Below are 20,356 nucleotides of genomic sequence, written 5' to 3'. Positions count from 1 at the left end.
TCAAATCACAGCTGGGAAATTGCTGGGATTAATACCAAAGGGATGCTCAGAGACATTTAATTTCTCACCCCCGCCCTGACTTGTTTATTAAATAAATTTAGCTATTAAGCACCCTGGAGAAATAAGTGCCGACAGTTAGTTAAAGCAATGAGTTGAATTAAGATAACACCCCACCATGAATAGCCCTGCGTTGGCCAACCTTATCATGCCTGAAATCAGCAACAGAAAAGGAAGTAGTGGGTACTTGGCTAGGGTAGAAGAAAGAAGAATCTCATTTGGAAAAAAGCCACAGGGGGAAACAGCTAAGAATGTGCACAAGCAAAACAGAACATCAGCAAATATGAGGACTATAAACACTCGTCTGGCCACTTCCCAAGACCTTGAGGAAGATCGCCTCGTGGTCTATTTCTGTGCTTTAAACCTCTTAAGACTGTGGTTTGAATAGAGGGGTTTAGGGTTGGCAGTTGTGTTGTTTATTCTGTGGAAATGTGACATTCTTCAAAAATTACACTTGATTGTTTAGATGAGGAGCCAGAAATTGTTTCAAGAAAAACAATTAAAAACATCTTGAAGCATGTAACAGAGGATGGAGATAACAACACTGCCAGGCTGAAGGAGACTGTTTTAGCACAGAGCCAAGATTTAATACATATCCACTGAACTGTATCTAATATGTTAATCAATAAGCACTAATTTCTCCAATAAGCACTAATTTCTCCAGTTTTTTTCCCCCCAGGGACAAATTTGGGTTCCTATATAATTAATCCTGCTCAACTATTTTCATTACCTAGAATTTCTTATGGGCAAACCAAATGAGATCATTGTCCCCTCATATATATTCAGTTTAGATAAAGGAATCAAAATAACAGCCTTTCCCATGTGCGCTGGCTTTTCCCAATATATTTCTTAAAGCTGCAAACTGTTTTGGTGGCATCAGAATTGGGATTATAGTTCTAAAATACTGAGTTCTGGGGCGCCTGGGGGGCTCAGGGTGCGATCCTGGAGACCCGGGATTGAGTCCCACATCAGGCTCCCTGCATGGGGCCTGCTTCTCCCTCTGCCTGTGTCTCTGCCTCTCTCTGTGTGTCTCTTACGAAAAAAAAAATAAGTCTTTAAAATAAAATAAAATAAAATAAAATAAAATAAAATAAAATAAAATAAAATAAAATAAAATAACACACTGAGTTCTAAGTTCTTCAGGTTCATAAAGTTGACTACTCCAGCTACCACTCTACCTGCTTCTCCTTTTTCAAACCTTTCTTTTAAAGTCCATTTCTCAAAGATAATTTCTTATTTCTAGTTCCTGAGTGTGAGTAAAGGGGTAATTCAAAAGATGTTTGTGAGGTACAGCAATTCCAAATAGTGTCTAATATCCCCCAAATACCTTACAAGTGATATGACTCTTACTCATTTTTACTTATTTCATTTTCTTAGATTGTGATTCTCCCAAACTAAACATCCTTCCTATAGTGCGATTTTCATGCCCACCTGGTTTATCTAAATCTGCTCATTTCTATCTACTAGGCCCTCAGAATTATATCCCTTGTATCTGCCTCTCTCCTCTCATTCATCTTCCCACCGGTATATCGTTCCTCTTCTAAGTCTACCTTCTGTTTTCTTTTTTTGCCTTCAATTTGTGATTTATTTTCTACCCAGGATACTTTCTCTGAGGTCCTTTTCTGCAAAATTCTTATTCAAGGGGAGCGACATCTTTAATCCATTTCTATAACAAGGAGATGATTTCAGAGCTAAAGAGTGATGCTGAGGACGGCTCTTTAGGGGAAAACCAGCACATATAGAATTTTGCACACTTGATTATTCCCAGATGAAAGAAGATGTCCAGGAACAGGAATTGGACAAGACCCTTATCGTAACGCAAGCAGTCTTGGACAGAGGGTCTGAGGTCCATAAGCTAAACTAGTAAGCCCGACTCGTTAGTACAGGTGTGGAGTTAGAGTAGTGGTGGTCGTCTCAATGGGTTGCTTTCAGTGTTAAATGAAAGGATACGGAGTTTTGAGTACAGAGTAAAGTGAGAGCAAGCACAGAAACCCCAGCCGAATTCAGACCGTCTTCCCTAGGCTTCCAAAGAAAGTAGGCAGCTGAAAGGAACATGGGTGGTTTACCTGGAAGGAGAAAGGAAATCTTCCTCCGCTTGTTTGCTCAAATTTTAACACTGACTAAGGCAAACTAGAACTTGCTGTTTATTCATTCATTACAGGTTTCACTGAGCACCTTCTGTCCGTGCCAGGAGGTGCTGAAATTTGGGAAAATTGTAGGGGCTATAATTATCAGAATCAAGGAGGAATGGCAGGGGGCACTGAGAGATCATTATTCACTGGGTAACAACACCCAGCATTAATGATTTTATGCGGTGAAAGACTGCAACCGGGGTTGCAAATTTGGCATGGACAGCCACCAGGAACACTGCAACGCTAAGGAGGAGAGATTTTGTTCTTACACTGCTGCTTGGCAAGGAACTGCAGCTTCCTTGCTGATGCAACTTCACCAATCTTCAATCTTTCCACCTGCCCAAAGTTTAGTCTCAAGAAATTTTAAATTATTGCCAGCACATTAGCCTTTGTAAGATGTGAGCCACAGAGGACAAAAAAAAAAAATCTAGTTTCAGGAATACAGACGTTGGGGCACCTGGGGGGCTCCGTGGTTGAGCATCTGCCTTCAGCTCAGGTCGTGACCCCAGGGTCCTGGGATTGAGTCTCATATCAGGCTCTCTGCAGGGAGCCAGCTTCCCCCTCTGCCTGTGTCTCTCCTGAATAAATAAATAAAGATCTTTAAAAAAAAGGACTATACATGTTTACTACGTCCCTGAAATGAAGGAGGGCAGTCTAGGATAACGAGGGTGATTTAAGACTTGGTCTGGACTTGAGAGCCCTCCAGCATCAGCTGTATGGATTGGAAGTGTGTTTAGCTTAATAATTCAAAGGGAAAATGAGCCAAAAGTTTGGTTAACAATTTGTCTTTGCCAGTTACTTTAATCTTTAACAGACAAACTGCTGGACCTCAAATCCATTAAAGCTTGTAGGCAGACTTGCTTACTTGACGGAAATCACTCGCTATGCACCTGACACCAATATCGCCACCCACTGAGAATTGCATTCTCACTTTGATTTATTACTAAAAGCTCCAGACACAAATTTCTAACTATATCCCAGAGTCTGCCTTCATTGTGGCATCCCTTAGAAACCTAAGTCAAATAAGAGAATCCTCTAGCACTGCCCTTGTATAAAGTCAAAGGTACATCAAAGACAACTCAGGAAAAATGTAGGGGGTATTTGATGTTGGGCATAATTAACTAAAAGAAGGTTCTTATTTAAAACCCCAAAACTCTAAGCTTCACTTGCTATTACATTACTGCATTTCTTAAGCATTAATATCAAATGCATATTTTTAACAACATTCCATCACTAGGTCATTCATTTATCAAATATTTATTGAGGATCTACTTCATGCCAGGAAGTAAGCTAAGTCTGGGGAGTTCAAAGGTAAGTGAAACATCGAAGTTTCTGGAAAAACTTACAGTTCAGTAGTAGAGACATGCATATATCAACTACAGAATGCAGTTGCAAGAGGATGTGGGAAATGAAAATGCAGGTTTTGGAATATGTGTTTTAAGCTTCTGCAAGCCTACACAGGGGAGGAATTCACTAGGTGCATGGAAATATTAAATCTGGAGATCATTAGAAAAGCCATGGTCATGGTATTGAAATCAGTTAATTTAATAGGGGTAGGAGAAAACCCCATCTATATCAATATTAAAGAATGTAAGAAAAAGGTGTCAGTAAAGGAATGAAGAAGGAAGCAAAGAGAATGCAGAAGAAGGAGCAGTCTCATGGGACACTTGGGTGGCTCAGTGGCTGAGCATCTGCCTTTGGCCCAGGGCGTGATCCTGGGGTCCTGGGATCAAGTCCCACATCAGGCTTCCTGCAGGGAGCCTGCTTCTCCCTCTGCCTGTGTCTCTGCCTCTCTGTATCTATCATGAATAAATTAAAAAAATCTTTAAAAAAAAAGCAGTATTGTTCAATGTCTAAGACAAAAAACAAATATGACTAAAAATAAGCCACTGAAGTTGGCAAGATGGAAATCGCTGGAATTCTTGTAGTTTTACTGTAGGGTTGGAGATGGTCGACACATGATAGGGGGTTAAGATCTTATAAATCTGAGTTGCATAAATGATTTAATAAAAACTTAAAGGCTGCATATGCCATCTCTGGAATCACTAGGCTTGGCTATTTGGTATATATATATATATATATATATATATATATATATATATATATATGGGACCTCAGGCCAATAAATGTTCTTGAGTCACAATGGATGGAAAAGAACAATAATAATTATTTTATGGGATTTTATGATAGACTGAATATGGATGTACGATATTTAAGAACAGAATATGAGTTGCTGGTTCTCATCCCCTATTAAAATTAACGTCTGTTAAAATTTCCCAGTGTTTTAAGTTTTCAAAAGTATAATGAAAAAGAGTCTTGTTAAAAAAAAACAAAAACAAAAACAGAAAAATAGTCCTTGCTTGTTTTTTTAAGATGGTGCTTTTGGCAAGTAACTATGTACAAACCTGAATGTTTTCCTTGGCCAGTGAGCAATTCATAATCCCAAAAAAGCTAAGCTTATTTCAAAATCATAATTATGTGCTGGTGGTAATAAATCTGAAAATGTAAAAAGGATTTGATCAAATTTTAAGTATTACTTCAAAATGGATCTAGTTAATTTCAATTTTTCATTGCTTCTAGTTTGGGCTATATTCTTACAATTTTAAAATTTTTAAAGATTTATTTATTTATCTGAGAGAAAGAAAGAGAGAGGAGCAGAGGGAGACGGAAGGGAGAGAAGAGAATCCCAAGTAGGTGCCCCACTGAGCGCAGAGCCCGATGCAGGGCTCGATCCCAGGACCCCAAAATCATGACCTGAGCCAAAATCAACAGCCAGATGCTTAACTGGGTGAGCCACCCAGGCACCTCTAGGCTGTATTATTTAACTGCCTAAATGACTAAGGACATGATCAACCAGTGATTTTGAGACACAAAACAAAGATCTCAGGATTGTCAAGAACTTCCCTAAAAGGAAGATGTTGATCTTGCTGGAAAAAAAAAAATAGTATTACAATGTTACTGCTGAGAGATGTGGAATTTCCCCAAGGAATTCTAGAACCTAGAGAAATCTTAACATATAAAATTAGCGGAAGACATTAATGTGGTGATGCATTGTTGGTAATCTTAAGATATGAAAAGGTTCCAGGGTTTCTGATCCTTTATCTAAGTTCCTTTTGACTCACTATCAGAATCTCCTGAAGCCCTGATGGACCTGGGGGGTATCAGTTACAACCCCATGATTGTTTGGTCTGGATATATGTTATTAGTATCTTACCTATGTGTCTATCGTCAAATCTCTATATTGTTTTGAGATTATCTGTTTAAATGTATCAGTAGAATATAAACTCTGTGAAGACCAACATCTTTCTACGTCCTGTTTATGGCACGAACTAGAGACTCAATACCTTGGAACTGTGTCTGGTGCGTAACAGGAACTCACATGACATCCGGTGAATGAAAGAAGGGACAGATCATTCGTTTTCACCAGACTGTTCATTCTTTGGCACATGTAAGTGTTTAGTAAATGTCTGTCAAATTAAAAGTGAACAACTTAGTCGTCTCTATAGCTAAACCTTTCTGAGCCAAGAGCAACAAAGAAGTTCTCAGAAATTAACAATATTCTGCATTTCATGGGGAGGGCAAAAATCTCTGCTTTACTACCAACTCCTTGACCATTTTAGCATCATCTGATATTTAAAAGATGAAGACTGGACATGTGGGCTATGAAGAAAAGTCATGACCATTTACCTCCCACTCAAGAGTGTTCTTTTTTTTTAATATTTACATTTTTTTAATTTTTTTTAATTTATTTATGATAGTCACAGAGAGAGAGAGGCAGAGACACAGGCAGAGGGAGAAGCAGGCTCCATGCACTGGGAGCCCGATGTGGGATTCGATCCAGGGTCTCCAGGATCGCGCCCCGGGCCAAAGGCAGGCGCCAAACCGCTGCGCCACCCAGGGATCCCCACTCAAGAGTGTTCTAACCCAGGTGTTTTTTTTTTTTTCAGGTGTTAATTAAATATTCTCTGATGATCTATTTCATCCAGTTTATTTATTTCTATTGTACCCCGAAACTATATTATACAATAAAGAAAGTACTCTGAAAAATGTAGGATAAAAACTGTTAACTGAATATATTACTCAAAATAATAGCCTAGCCTTTCCTAGCAGAGAAAACATTTAAATTATATTTATATATAGCTATATAAACATATCTTCAATTAAAGGATATTCATCTTCCTGCTGTAATTTGAAATTACATATTTACAAATCTTAATATTAGGAACATGTACTTACATGATTTCCATGAATAAAATTAAACATATTAAACTGGCATAACTATGGGAAAAGTTAAAATATTAAAAACTCAAACTATAAAATATTTAAAGAAGTGTCATTTTATTGCTTTCAAGCTCATAAGGCATGTCAGCTCAAAAACTCAGTAGATTTCTTAGAGTGAATTATTTTAATTAGTAGATTAGAGTACTTTGCCTTCTACCAACACACTTATTATGAATAACTATTTCTAGCAACGCACACGAAAGTGGTTCAAAATGTTCATTTTCCAAGTATGTTTCAATAGTAGAATGGCACTCTTACTTACATTGATGATTTGTTTTGAGAATATTTTCATTGAAAATTATAAAGTAAACTTCAGTGGTAAACACTGGGGGTCAGTGAATCAAAAATTCTGGCTCCTTAGCAGCTGAGTGCTTCTGAACAAATTATCTAATCTCTCTAAATTATAATATTTTCATCTCCTAAATGGGGGAAGAGCGGTACTTATTTTCGGAGTGATACAAAAATTACAGTAGTTAAGGATCTATGTCAGATCCTCAGCATAATGCAAACCATTCAATATAAGCTGTTAGCTGTCGTAGTAGTCATAGTAGTAGTAGTAGTAGAGTAGTAGTAGTGGTAGTAGCAGCAGCAAAGATGCAGCCTGAACTGTCATAAATTGACAACTAGCAGAATCTTAATAAGACAATGAAACTTTGCAATATTTTGACAAATACCAAAATATGCTGGCCGAGGGCATTGTAAGTTTCAATGTCCGCTATCACTCTAAAAGTACATTAAGTTATAGAAAAACCGAGTAAACCTTAAAGTCTGCTAAATGCAATTACAATCTATTTATTGAGTTCTGAATGTCTACACTTCTTGTCGCCTGCCCTACACCCCTGCGGTCCGCTATCCAGTTTAGGGTACAGCTGGAAATACATGCAACCTGTTGACTTGAGATGAATACTAACCTCAAGCACGGTTCCAGCATTTTCCTACAATACAGCTCTGCTCCGGGAGCACCGTGCTCACACCTGACAGCCTGCCCCAACAAGTGGCTTAGTTAGATGCACTTGCACTGAATTTTTCACAGCTACTCTCCTCTAACACAGTGTCTTCCTCTGAGCTTTTGTAGCAACCACATTACCCAGCATGGTAGCCAGTGGCTGCACCTGATTTTTTTCCCATTAAATTCAAACTTAATAAAATTAAAAATTCACTTCCTCCATTGCATCAGCTACCTCTTAGCAACTGCACGTGGCCGGTGACTACTGTATTTGCACAGATATGCAACAATTTTACCACTGCAGAAAGTTGTACCAGGCATCCCTGATCCAGACCCTTTTTCCCTCAAGCCTATTTCCAATCATGCCACACTAAGAACTAAACAAGATGCTGTTAAAGGGGAAAAAAAGGTCAAATCAGTTAGCTATATCTTGAGTTAAGCAGTCATTTATGTATGTGCGTATGTTTGTTGTACATGTCGGGCTTCTGAGGACATTTAATAAATGATTGTGAACGATGACCCTCAGAGAATTGAATATAAGTATGTAGCTTTTCTCAAATTTATATTATCATGAAATATTTCTTAAAGTAGTATCTCCAGGGAACTCTCAACGTTGAGAAACATAGGTAAGCACTAGCATTTTTCAGAATGGAGAGCATGTATCCCTGGGCGTGGAGAAGTATAAGAAAATCACTTTATAGTTTCTCAACTTCTCCATATAATCTTTCCGAAACACATCTGCCCAATGATAATGCCTAAGAGAAAGTTTTAGTGCCAGTTTCTGTCCCCATCTCCCACTTGACAATGTCCTCCACTTTCTAAAACAATGAGATGCCTTTCCGGACACCAGGAATTTTGGGGCACTGCCCCCAAAGATATTTTGTAATCTGTGGGTACAAAAGAATAATTTGAAATATCAGTGATCTTTAAAGCCTCTTGAAATCAGTGCACATAATCCCAGAGAGGCATTTCCAAGAAAACTGTACTTTCAATTTTTAATAAAAACATTAACACGTTGATAAATAATTATGCCATCCCAAGCAACGGTGCATGAGTATTAACAGCAGTTCAGTTTTAAGAAAAAATTTAAAGACTTAAAGACTTTTGGTGGCAGGACATCTTAAAAATTCAAATTCTATAGATACTTTTGGAGCAAAAAATAAGACAATTTGCTGAGGTACTGGAAATAGAAACTCGAGGAGAAAAACAGAAGTTCGAGGAAAAAAAGAACAATGTGAAATCTAAAGAGGATCTTGTTTTTGTCTCTTTTAAATTAGCTCTGACATTTAAAAAAATAAATAAATTGGCTCTGACATTTAGATTCCATCAAGTGCATTTAGAAGAATAATAGAAGAGTTGTTCTGTTTTCGTTAAGGGTGTGGAGGGCGAGGAGCAGAGGGAGAGGGGGAGACAGAGAATCCTAAGCAGGCTCCACGCCCAGCACGGTGCCTGACCCGGGGCTCGATCTCACGACCCTGAGATCACGACCTGAGCTGAAATCAAGTCTCAGACACTTAACGGACTGAGCCGCCCAGGAGCTCCTGCAAGAGTTTAGTTTCAAAATGTCAGTATTTATAATATGCTGCAAGCGACATCATTTGCAGCCATTTACGGCTATGAAAATCACCAGATGCCATTAAAAAAAAAAAAAAGGCTTCAAGGGAGTGTAGTTTTTGGAAACTCCTTCTTTGAACAGTAAAACTGCGTGTCCTGTATCGTGGTTTGGTTGGTGTTCTGAAAGGTCATGACGGTAACACCGCCAGGCAACCTACACGGAGCGCTTACTCGGTGTGGGGTAATGTGTTTTGCACACACTAATTCAACTAAGCTTTCCCCCTGCTGTACCGAGAGGCGACCCACAAATACAGCTGCATATATTTAAAAGGTACGATGTGGTGACGTGATGTCACATTGGATCAATAAGGTCAAAGTGTCTAGCACCTCCACTTCCTCCCGCAGTTAACCTCTGTGTGCGTGTGGTGAGAAGGCTGTGTGCAAGTGTGCAGCGTGATACTGGGGTATTACCTACACTTACCACATTGGACATTAGATCCTTGGGCCTTACTCCTTTTTTTTTTTTAAGATTTTATTTATTGATTCATGAGAGACCCAGAGAGAGAGGCAGAGACACAGGCAGAGGGAGAAGCAGGCTCCTTGCGGGGAGCCCGATGTAGGACTTGAACCCAGGACCCCAGGGTCATGCCTTGAGCCGAAGGCAGACGCTCAACTGCTGAGCCACCCGGGCGTCCCTGGAACTTACTGTTACCACTCAACGTTTGTGCTCTTTAACCTCTATCTCCCCATTTCCTCTACCTCCCGCATCCCTCAACCCCTGCAATCTAGTTTTCTGTTTTGTTTCTGTGACAATCGGCATTTTCTTTACTTTTTTTTTTAATTTCACACATAGTAACTTTTTTAATCTCAACAGTAACACTTTCAGGTATGCACTATCATCATCTGTGCTTACACATGAGGAAACTGAGGCATGAGCTGGTTAAACCACTAAAGTCAGGTTATCTAACCACTGAAACGTAAAGCTAGAAATGCACACCATGACCCACTGCACAGTACGACTCCCCAGATGTTTTTTTTCCTACCTAAAATGCCCAGGTGTGGACAATTTATCTCTTCGGCTAGGTTTGCAAGCCTTGGAAGGCAAGATCGTACTGTGCGCTTCTCTAAGGTCCATGATAGCTACGATTTATTTTTATATATATAACAAAGTTAACTGAAGAAAAAAAAAGTTCAATATTTTCTAGGTATTGTGAGTAGCGTGTCATTTCAGTTCTTGTGGAAATACAAAGTCTGTTATCATTCACATTCTATTTAGATTCTCTATATTGGACACATAGAACAGAAAAAAAAAGCATTTGTTACTAAGGCACTATTCAGAATCCACAAATACATGAAACAAAGGGAAAAGAAAGGGATGCAGACAAGCAAGGGGCACCCCCAACAACACAGCAGGTGAGTCAGAAGGTTTGGCCTGAACGCTCGGGAGGGCTCGTTTCCCCTTACCTGGCATCAGGAAGCCACAGGGCCCTGGCAGCCCTAGGAGCAGGGCACACACGTTCAGATAAGGCAAAAGCAAAATCAAAATATTTTACGTGTTAGAGGCTATGAGAGAAAGTACCAGAAACCGTGTACTCTTCATTTTTCCGTACATTTTAAAGAAAACTTAAGAGACATTTCCCACTAATGACTCCTGCAATCTGTCTGAGAAGCCAGGTTCTCTACTTGGGCTCCTCAGGGGACCGCTCAGGGCTGTGCACGCGTGGGTGGCGCCAGGCGGTATTGGTGAGGGGCTTTCCGCCTGTACCTTCGAAGCCTCGCAGCAGTGGTTTCCTTCTTAAATTGATACAGCGATTTCTTTAAATTTATTTACGGAAGTGAAAGCGGTTAGAAAAGCGTACCTTGACATGTAAATTTTTTGGAGGGAGTCGTGAGCAATAATTTATCTGCCATTTCTCCGGGGCCGGCACAGCGAGCAATCCCGGGTTCTTTGTATTCCGACTTTACCCAGTCCGATAACCACTGCATGTTGCAATCACAGTAAAGGGGGTTGGCTCCGATTGCTCTGGAAAACAACAGCACCAACACACACACACACACACACACACACACACACACACACACACACACACACAGTATGGATGTCTTGTTATTTCCTAAAGGAACAGAACTCAAAGTGATGCTCAGTAGAAAAATCCCTATGGAGTCATTGATAACAATTTTTTTTTTATTGATAACAATTTAGAAGAAAACATACACATCGGGGATTTCCCATTTTCCTGAATTATGTGCAGCTGAGACTCAGGGGGTTGTCACTGGCCTTAAAATTTACCTGGGCTCCACAAGATGTTCTCGTATTTGCAGAGACGGGCTCATTTTGGGCACAAGCCCACCCCCACCACGCAGGTTAATAACTTCTCCCTCATTCACTAATTATTTTTGGAGGACCCGATCACTACGCCGGGTCTCCAGGACCCAACTACAAATAACACGTTAATTTTAACCCCAAAGTACTGCTTCTGGGAAGGCGACTGGCACAAACTCAAACACGCACGTAATTTGCATTAGAAGTGCTACAGCAAAAGTATTTACAAGGTGACCTTGAACAGAGGGTAACTTTTTTTGGGAGACCGGTGGTTAAAAGCCTGAGCTTTTCACACAGGTAGATTCAAGGAGATGGAAAAGGTTGGGAAGGATGTTTCAGGGTAAAGGATCAGTAAGTGTGAAGGCACAGAGATAAGAAAGGGCACAAGGGGCGACTGGGTGGCCCAGATGGTTGAGCCTCCAACTCTTGGTTTTGGCTTGGGCGTCCTGACACCAAGGGCCATGTTGGGCTCTGCACTCACTGGGGAGTCTGCTTAAGAGTCTCTCCCCTCCTGCTCAGGCTCTTTTCCTCTCTCTCATCAATCAATCAAATCAATCAATCTTTTTAAAAAAGAGGGGATATGAAATAATAATAAAGATGCATAGAGCTAGTTCACCAGAGTGGATCTGGACCTTCACTAGATGTAACGTCCTTTATGTGAGAACTTTGGTTCCTACTCCCCTAAGCAATAGTAGTGATGGAAAACAAAAAAGATAGTTAATAGTCATAGCACTGAAATGCAGGGACTGTGCTGCTGAGCCATTTATATGAATGACCTCCTTTAATCCTAAATAGCAACTCTAATAGGTCAATAGTATTAGTAAGTCTGTCTTACAGACGGAGAAACTGAGGCCAGAGAAGGTAACCTGTGGGTTTTGTAAACTTGTCAAGCCTGGCACAAGTAGCAGATGCATACAGTGGCATTTAAAAATGGGTTAATTCCGATTTTTAATTAACTTGTGATTAGTAATGCTTCTAGGTCTATGGTCTAAGCAAAATTCACCGTGTTCTTTCATGAGGAAAGTCCCAAAATATACTTGTAAAACCGTAATACTTTATACTGTAGCAACTTTAATGTCCAACTCTCATGAAGAACTGGAGTGTGGGGAACGTTATGCTCAGATTCAAGCTTCTCTTTTAAATTAAAAAGGCACAAAATGATGTTTTTTGAGTCGTTTGATGGCATCTCTACTGACATTTGCTAAGTCCTTGCTCTGCACGGGGACACGTGGAAAAAGTAAATGGAGCAGAGCTCTTTATGATCTAGAGAATCAAAAACAAATGCATAAAAGAAATACATGACAGGACCAGACACATGGCAAGGACAAGTCAACTGTTCCTACTGTCAGTGGGGGTGCTCGCAGAAGGAGCATTTTTGCTTAGCCCAAGCAGCGTCTTCCTTCAGAGGCCTTTTCTGACAAATCACCCTAATATTAGCAGAGTGACTACTTTCTTCCTGATGATGACAGGAAGACAGTACCGAGTCCTGCACCCCTGAGCTAGGCGGCTTCCCCGCGCTGTATCTCACACAAAGACATCCATGGACTCTGAGCAGGAATGGCCCCCGTGTGGACTGTGAGGTAGGTGCTGGGGTTCACACCTGAAAGAGTGGAGGCTTTGCCTCCCGGGACCCTAGCGTTGGTGAGAGAGATATTAACAGCTGGCACCAAAGAGTCTGATAGACACACGTACCAAAAACCTACAGTGATTATCAGAGCCCCATAAAGCACATTCAGATAATAGCATGACTATTGTTGCCTATCCTTTGACCATCCCTCTTTCTCAATCTTCTAAATGTATCTTCTCGGGACGTAGTGGGTTGGGGAGAGGAGGACAAGCCAAGAGATATATGATGGCAGGCAATTTCTGGGGAGCTGGCAGGCAATGGATAATATCCATTGCCTGCTATTGAATGAGACCTGCCCTGACCTAACCAAATTTTAGAGCCTAAAAAATCTGTCCCCAGATTTTCCTTCCCGGTTTGCCATGGTCTTAACAGCACAGCTATAAATAATGGAATTATGGAATTTGGCCCAAAGGAGTTTTTCGGACTCTATTTATGACATATTTTATTATGTTGTTTTATTGTACTTCCCCAAAATAAGGAGATACAAACAGGCTGCTAGGAGACAGAGCACAAAGAAAAAAAAAAAAGAAAAAAACATTTCACCAGCAGTTTCTCCTACCTACTATAACGTCTTGATCTATCTCTATTTCTGCAGGGTGCCACAGCCCGTGCTGACTAATATTTGCTAAATAAATGAATCCACTTTGAGCAACTCAAGAAGGGCTTCATAAAGGACATGACACTTGGAATGTCACCTGGGTGAAATAAGTCAATCGGAGAAGGACAAACATTATATGGTCTCATTCATTTGGGGAACATAAAAAATAGTGAAAAGGAATAAAGGGGAAAGGAGAGAAAATGAGTGGGAAATATCAGAAAGGGAGACAGAGCATGAAAGACTCCTAGGGAAACGAATTAGGGGTGGTGGAAGGGGAGGTGGGGGGGTGACTGGGTGACGGGCACTGAGGTGGGCACTTGATGGGATGAGCACTGCGTGTTGGCACATTGAACACCGATAAAAAATAAATTTATTAAAAAAATCACTAAAAAAAAAGAATGTCACCTGGGAAATACAAGGTTTGGGCAAACTGAATTGAAAGGGAGCTGGTGTTCTAGACTCAGAGAACGTTCAGAGAAGACACAGGAAGTTGGAGAGTCATGTTTGTAAGAAGACACTGAGCTATGCAAAGAGAATTCAACTCCATTAGCTAATGGAGAGTAAGGGCCAGACGGACAAATTAAGGCTATCTTGCAGAAAGCCCCATATCGAGATTGAAAATCTTCACATTTTCTTTAAAGATGGAACGAACCACATCTCATGATGCGACAATAAAAGGTGTGACAAAGGACTGTGTGTTTCAAACTCACTTGCCAGGGAGAGTTTGACCCTAAACCCACATTCACGAACTAGGTACTCACAGGTGTGATAATGCAGAGAGATCATTGAAAGCACCTTCAGGCACAACAGAAATGTCATTTCCATGTAATGAACTAAAAGCGGAAAAAAAGCAATATTAAATTTCTTACATGTCAGAGAGTTCAGAAAAATTCTCATTCATGGATGAGACTTGTGTTTACAGTAAGCAGTTTAAACCAGTACAGAAAATACGATCTCTTTATTAATACATAGTCTTGGAATAGCTGCGCATCTATTTGGGAAAAGAGAAAGTTAGTTCCTACTTCACATATGCATAAAATCAATTCTAGACTGAAGAGCTAAATGTAAAAACAAAACTAAAAATGTATGAAAAGAAAATTGAGAAGAGCTCCCTTTTATTCACATAGGATGGGACAGGCTTTCAAAGTACCATATAAAACTCAGAAACCATAAAGGAAGAGAGTGATACATTTTTGACGACACAAAATACATCCATAATATGAAAGATAATAACATAAAAGGAACAGAACGGAGCATATTTACAACACACATAAGAGACAAGGGTTAACTCTTTTGTAAAAAGACCTGCGAAGCTAGAATCAAGTAGTAGATGCATAAAGACAGAAATATCAATAAAAAGAAGACAAGGTACCCAACAGAAAATTGGAAATTATACGATCGGGCTCATGTTTCATAAGAAACAAATGATCGATTAAAAAAATAGAATTTGGGATCCCTGGGTGGTGCAGCGGTTTAGCGCCTGCCTTTGGCCCAGGGCGTGATCCTGGAGATCCAGGATCGAATCCCATGTCGGGCTCCCGGTGCATGGAGCCTGCTTCTCCCTCTGCCTATGTTTCTGCCTCTCTCTCTCTCTCTCTGTGTGTGATTATCATGAATAAATAAAAATTAAAAAAAAATAGAATTTGACACAAACGCTCTAATTATTGGAGCTTCAAATTAAAACAGGAAGGGAAAATAACGTTCCATCTGTCACAGTTATTAGTATTATTCAGTATTTGCCAGAGTGCTTTGAAATAGGAGCTCTCTTAAGAGGTACTCTGATGGTCACAGAACAGAAGTGAAAGGATCAACGCCGTTCACAATTTGCCAGAGAGCTTCGCAGCAGGACTCTATTAAAACACAGTCGGTGGGGCATAGATTTGTAAACTAACAAATCTTGGTTTTTTGGGGGAAACTTGACAGTTCCTTTTGGTACCTCACAGTACACCTGACACTAAGATGGATGTGCAGGATATTCACTCTGGCACCCTATGGAATAATGAAAATCTGGAATCAAATCACGTGACAGTGGGGGTGCCTGGGTGGCTCAGGCGGTTAAGGTCTGACTGTTGATTTCAGCTCAGGTCGTGATCTCAGGGCTGCGAGATGGAGCTTGTGTCGGGCTCCGCGCTGGGTGTGGAGTCTGCTTATGATTCTCTCTCCCTCTGCCCTTCCCCGCTCAAAGACAAAACAACACCAACCAACCAAACAACCAAAACCCAACACGTGATAGTTAAAGATGAGGATCATCAAGCTACGGTTCCCTCATCCTATGGAATATTCTCTACCAGATAAATAGCTGAGAAATATTTTTATAAGATGGAATGGAAATAGTCTAAAGCACGTTGTTAAATAAAAATTAACCAAGGACAGAACATGAGCAAATCCAATTTATGGTTTTATACGGTATATAGCTGTTGGGTATACATATACCAGCATCTAAAAATAAATGCATATATAAGAGGACCTGATGACAACATAAAACTGTTGTAACTGTTCATTCTGGGGGAGGAGACTGATTGGGAATCATGTTTCATTTCATATATTTAAAATTATGTTAGTAGCAAAAAGTGTACTCATTGATTATATAATTTTTAAAGAAAGTAAAATTTCCTGTATTTCGTTCAAAATTAGTTGGATCTCTATAAAACATACATCTCACTATTACCCAGTACCAAATAAATGACTATGGCACCAATGTGGTGAGGCCCAAATAAAAGCTGTTGGGTAGTGATACAGGAAGAGATAGAATTTTCCGATTTCCAAATCTGTAGTAAATCCCAACGTATAGATATGAAAACACCCAAGAATCAAAAAAAGCAGTTAAATCATTAAAAATCACGAGCCAAAACAGATCCCTGAGATAAGAGACATTCTGTTGAACCTAAGATGCTTACAGTAATCGGAGAGACTTGAGTCCATCGAAAGTTCGAGGAGGAATACATCTCAAACGGTTGTAACTGAGAATTCTGAAAGCAGACACAGTCGATTGGTTTTACTCAGATATCCCGAAGAGGCCAAACGCATTTTCAAAAGAAAGCGGTTACGAAAAAGGTTGTTTTAGCATTTTACAAATTGGGAATACTGATGCACAGCATTTGGTTAGTGCTGGTGTTGTCAGGGACACAGTCGGGCACGCCTCCACCCCGGCCAACACTCGTGCCCCCAGTTCCCTCCCCAGGTGACAGGCCACCTGAGGGTCTCTCCCAACCCATTTACAAACGTAAATTACTCTGTTCCTTTTCTGGAACCCAACACTTTTTTCTTTAATTTAAATAATATTCTATAGTTGTTTATTTATCGAGGTTTTTTGTTTGTTTTTGTCTGTTTCTCCCACAAGATTTATATTTCTCGAGGGCAGACTGCCTTGTTAAGAGGGGATGCCCAAGTGCCCAGGATATGCACTTTGTCCAGTGAGTCAACAAGCGATCGGTACCACGTTTTCTTACTCACAGGGTGAGGAGCTGGGTCATGTTGCTGAAGCTCTGATTAGAAAGAGTGCTTATGCGGTTGTTGCTCAAGTCTCTACAAGAGAAAAAGAAGCACATGGAGCATCCTGTTAGCCGAGAAAGTGAGAGGTTAGTGATTCTTAGAAAGACAAAGCTCTTCTTGTTCGGTTACAATGGTGTTGTGAACACGCCGCTTTTACCCGAAAATAACAAAACACTGGATGACCCCCGGGGATAGACCGTCGTACTCATAATTATTCAAGCCCTGGCCTGTTGAAATTAGAAGTGACGACGTTTTGCTCTGGCCAGAGAAGTAAGTGTGGGCACCAGGGCGGGTTTCATATCAGAACAGAAGCTCTAGGCTGAGCTCCCTTCTCCTATTTCTCCCTCCGCTCGCTCCCGTCCCAGACCTGTGATGTCCCCCAGCCAGTGACTGTGTCCTGGTCCCGGGGCAGAGACATGTGGAGGCCACTCACAACAGACACATTTTATGTGTGAGAAACAAGCCTTTGTTCTTGAACGTTCTGTTGGTTGCATATCCTTCATCATCCCTGATATGTAGGCTCACGGGGACCCACAGTCCAATCTGATAACTAAAGGAACGCATTAAATGACATTTGCAGCACCATGATGAAAAAGGGCAAAGTCACTGGCACACAGTAGGTCCTCAACAAATAGCTGTTTAATGACTAAGTGGATAAGAGAGATGTGGATTTTGGTTAAAAAATCCATTGCTACATGGCTGCTTACAGCCAAGTGTAATTGCTACTATGGGCTATAATGTATATTCGGTGAACTTGATATTTTATTTTTATCACATGTAATATATATGTGACCATATATGACATATAATACAATACATTATTTGACTATAATTATATTGTAATGTATAATGCAATATAATAATACAGAATGTATAATGACATGATATATATTTATATATTTTTGGCAATTTTGCAATAGAAAAGAATTAGTGAATGTTTACGTCCACATAGTCATATAGTGATAGGGATATATTCGCGGAGTTTTCTTTAGTGCAAAATGCTAAATACATAAACAAAAGGAAGATTCATGAACAAATGAAAAATTATAGGACATAATTTATGATCGTTGCATTGTGTATATTCCTTTTCTTTCTAAAGAAAAATATATAAATAAATGTAAGGTGCAGAAAAGCCAAAGATTATCCATTCCTTTATTAAAAATAACCAAAATATCAGTAAAATGAACCTATACAACCTGCAAAATGATAGGAATGATATAGGAGCATCATAATCCATCTTCTTAGCTGCTGAAATACTATCCCTAAATTTAGAAAATAAGCATATCTATATTCGCAAAATTTATTTGCCTAGAGTAGCATAAAGAGTCACTGGTAAAGCCATTCTTGGATCTACAGATTCTCATTTTTCATTCCAAACTGGTCTTAAATAACTGGATACTGTCCCACAAATGACCCAGTTCTGCTGCAGTGACCCTCCGGAAATGGCAGCAATTTAATGGTTTGTTTAACAGAAGAAAATGTATGTAATCAGTTCTTGCTGCTACTAAATAAGTAACGAGAGGCAGAACAAGACATGTTAGGGAATATTCTCTGTTTCCTAATTTAATCACTTTTCATTTAAATAGTCCTACACATTCTACAAAGCTTTTCTTACATGTTTAAGGGAAATTGAAAATGACGAGCAGTGTTTTAACCAATCACAACCTTCTTAGGGTCAAGTTTACTTTGAAAAGTGTAACATTTTCTGTGACTTGCGTTTCTGGAATTCACTAATTAGGAATAAACCTCCTTATTCTAAGAATGCTAGAAATCAGCCTTCTCAGCCAGCCATATTTACTCCAAAATCAGATAGGACTTAACTAAAGATAAAGTATTTCCCTTTACATTTACTCCTGTTACTGATTTTTGTTTGTTAGTTTTTTTTTTTTTTGAGGAGATTTATCAATTACCAGCAAGGCTACTCTAAGTGTGACATTACATACTGTAACATTATATCTCTTTAAAAATATTGTGCATATATGGGACGCCCGGGTGGCTCAATGGTTGAGCATCTGCTTTTATCTCAGGTGGTAATCCTGGGGTCCTGGGATCTAGTCCTGCATCGGGATCCCTGCAGGGAGTCTGCTGTGTCCCTGCCTCTCTGTGTCGCTCATGAATAAATAAATAAAATCTTTAAAAAATACTGCACATATAAATAGATTGAAATATTGGTATATCTAAATATAATTTTGTACTGCCACTTAAAAATCATTTACGTTTATGAAAAAGATGTTATCTTACAAGGGCATCAAACCAAAGTGTAAAAAAGCCAAAGTCTAAAATTTATGCTCAGAATGTCAGCCTGTTTGTCAAGTTTACTTAAATACCGTGTAATTAAAGATGAAATTTATAAGATTAAATTTGAATACTGGAAGTCCATGGCTTAACTTAGGATGTCTTATATGACAAAACCAAGCCTAATAAAATGTATTTTCAGAAAAGTTACTACCAACCACAACCATTTGCTTAAGGTCAAGAATAAAGCCATTACTTTCTTTCTTTTCTTGGCTTGTTATAAAATAGCCCATATTCATCATCATAAGTATCCAAATGTACTGCATTTCTGTAGTTCTCCGATACTTAGATTTGTTCAATATTTGTACTTTGGATCGAGGAGGCCCTTTCTCTAAGAAGCGCCATTGCCTGACTGACATTCAATGAAGATGCAGCTAGTGATCCAGAACCTTGAGGAGCAAGGAGGGAAGCATGTATCTGTAAATGATTTATATTATCTGAAAGGTCCACCAAATCTTCCGCCCCTTGCCACCCCCACTTTGGTGAAACAGAGTAGATCAAAGATGAAAAAATACAATATGTTACTTACATAAGCGTTAGATGTTTGTAGTTATAGAGCTCCTTGGGAACCAAAGTAAAGTGGTTCCCATCCAGATACCTAAAAACAAGGAAACAATATTATCATTAAAAAAAAAAAAAAAGGAACAGTGGCGTGGTGGGACACTATTTCGCTCTTAACTGAGGCAAGGAGGCACTCTGCAATTCTGGCTTTAAGATATGCTCCTAGCGGGCGTTGTCATATAAAAGAAGTAAAGGCGGGGGGAGCACAGCTGTCCAATTCAGTAGAATTATTTTGTGGGTTGCTCAGTGTACAATTATAAAACCAAGGGGAGACTGGTGAGTGCAGCTCTTTGTGGCTTGTGATGAGGCGCATCGTGTGTCCAACCATTTGTGCATCAGGTGGAAGGTTCGTGCAATCAAGCATATATTTTTATTGGCCTCAGTCTGCTTGTATTTATGTGGGGACAGTACCATGAAATGCATTCAGTACTGCCAGAGTCTTGCTCCTGAGGGCAAGGCCTCTCTTCACTGCCGTTAACACGTAGCCGTA

The 20,356-nt window shown here is 39.7% G+C and overlaps 1 protein-coding gene across 4 annotated transcripts in view; it reads right to left on the bottom strand.

Annotated features, from left to right (window-relative positions):
- Positions 1 to 20,356, bottom strand: part of SLIT2 (slit guidance ligand 2) — a 350,454-nt gene that overhangs the window by 46,013 nt on the left and 284,085 nt on the right. For all 4 annotated transcript variants that reach the window (XM_055326217.1, XM_055326219.1, XM_055326216.1 and 1 more), the window contains 5 exons: positions 19,835 to 19,903; positions 16,972 to 17,043; positions 16,416 to 16,487; positions 14,280 to 14,351; positions 10,830 to 10,993 (listed from right to left, as the gene is read on the bottom strand). In XM_055326217.1, the coding sequence (XP_055182192.1) occupies positions 10,830 to 10,993; positions 14,280 to 14,351; positions 16,416 to 16,487; positions 16,972 to 17,043; positions 19,835 to 19,903 (449 nt within the window). The remainder of the gene's footprint in view (positions 1 to 10,829; positions 10,994 to 14,279; positions 14,352 to 16,415; positions 16,488 to 16,971; positions 17,044 to 19,834; positions 19,904 to 20,356) is intronic.

This window comes from Nyctereutes procyonoides, unplaced genomic scaffold (genome assembly GCF_905146905.1).
Source record: "Nyctereutes procyonoides isolate TBG_1078 unplaced genomic scaffold, NYPRO_anot_genome, whole genome shotgun sequence".
NCBI lineage: Eukaryota > Metazoa > Chordata > Mammalia > Carnivora > Canidae > Nyctereutes > Nyctereutes procyonoides.
Note: the sequence above shows the minus strand (reverse complement) of the source record. Positions and strands in the feature narration are given on the sequence as shown.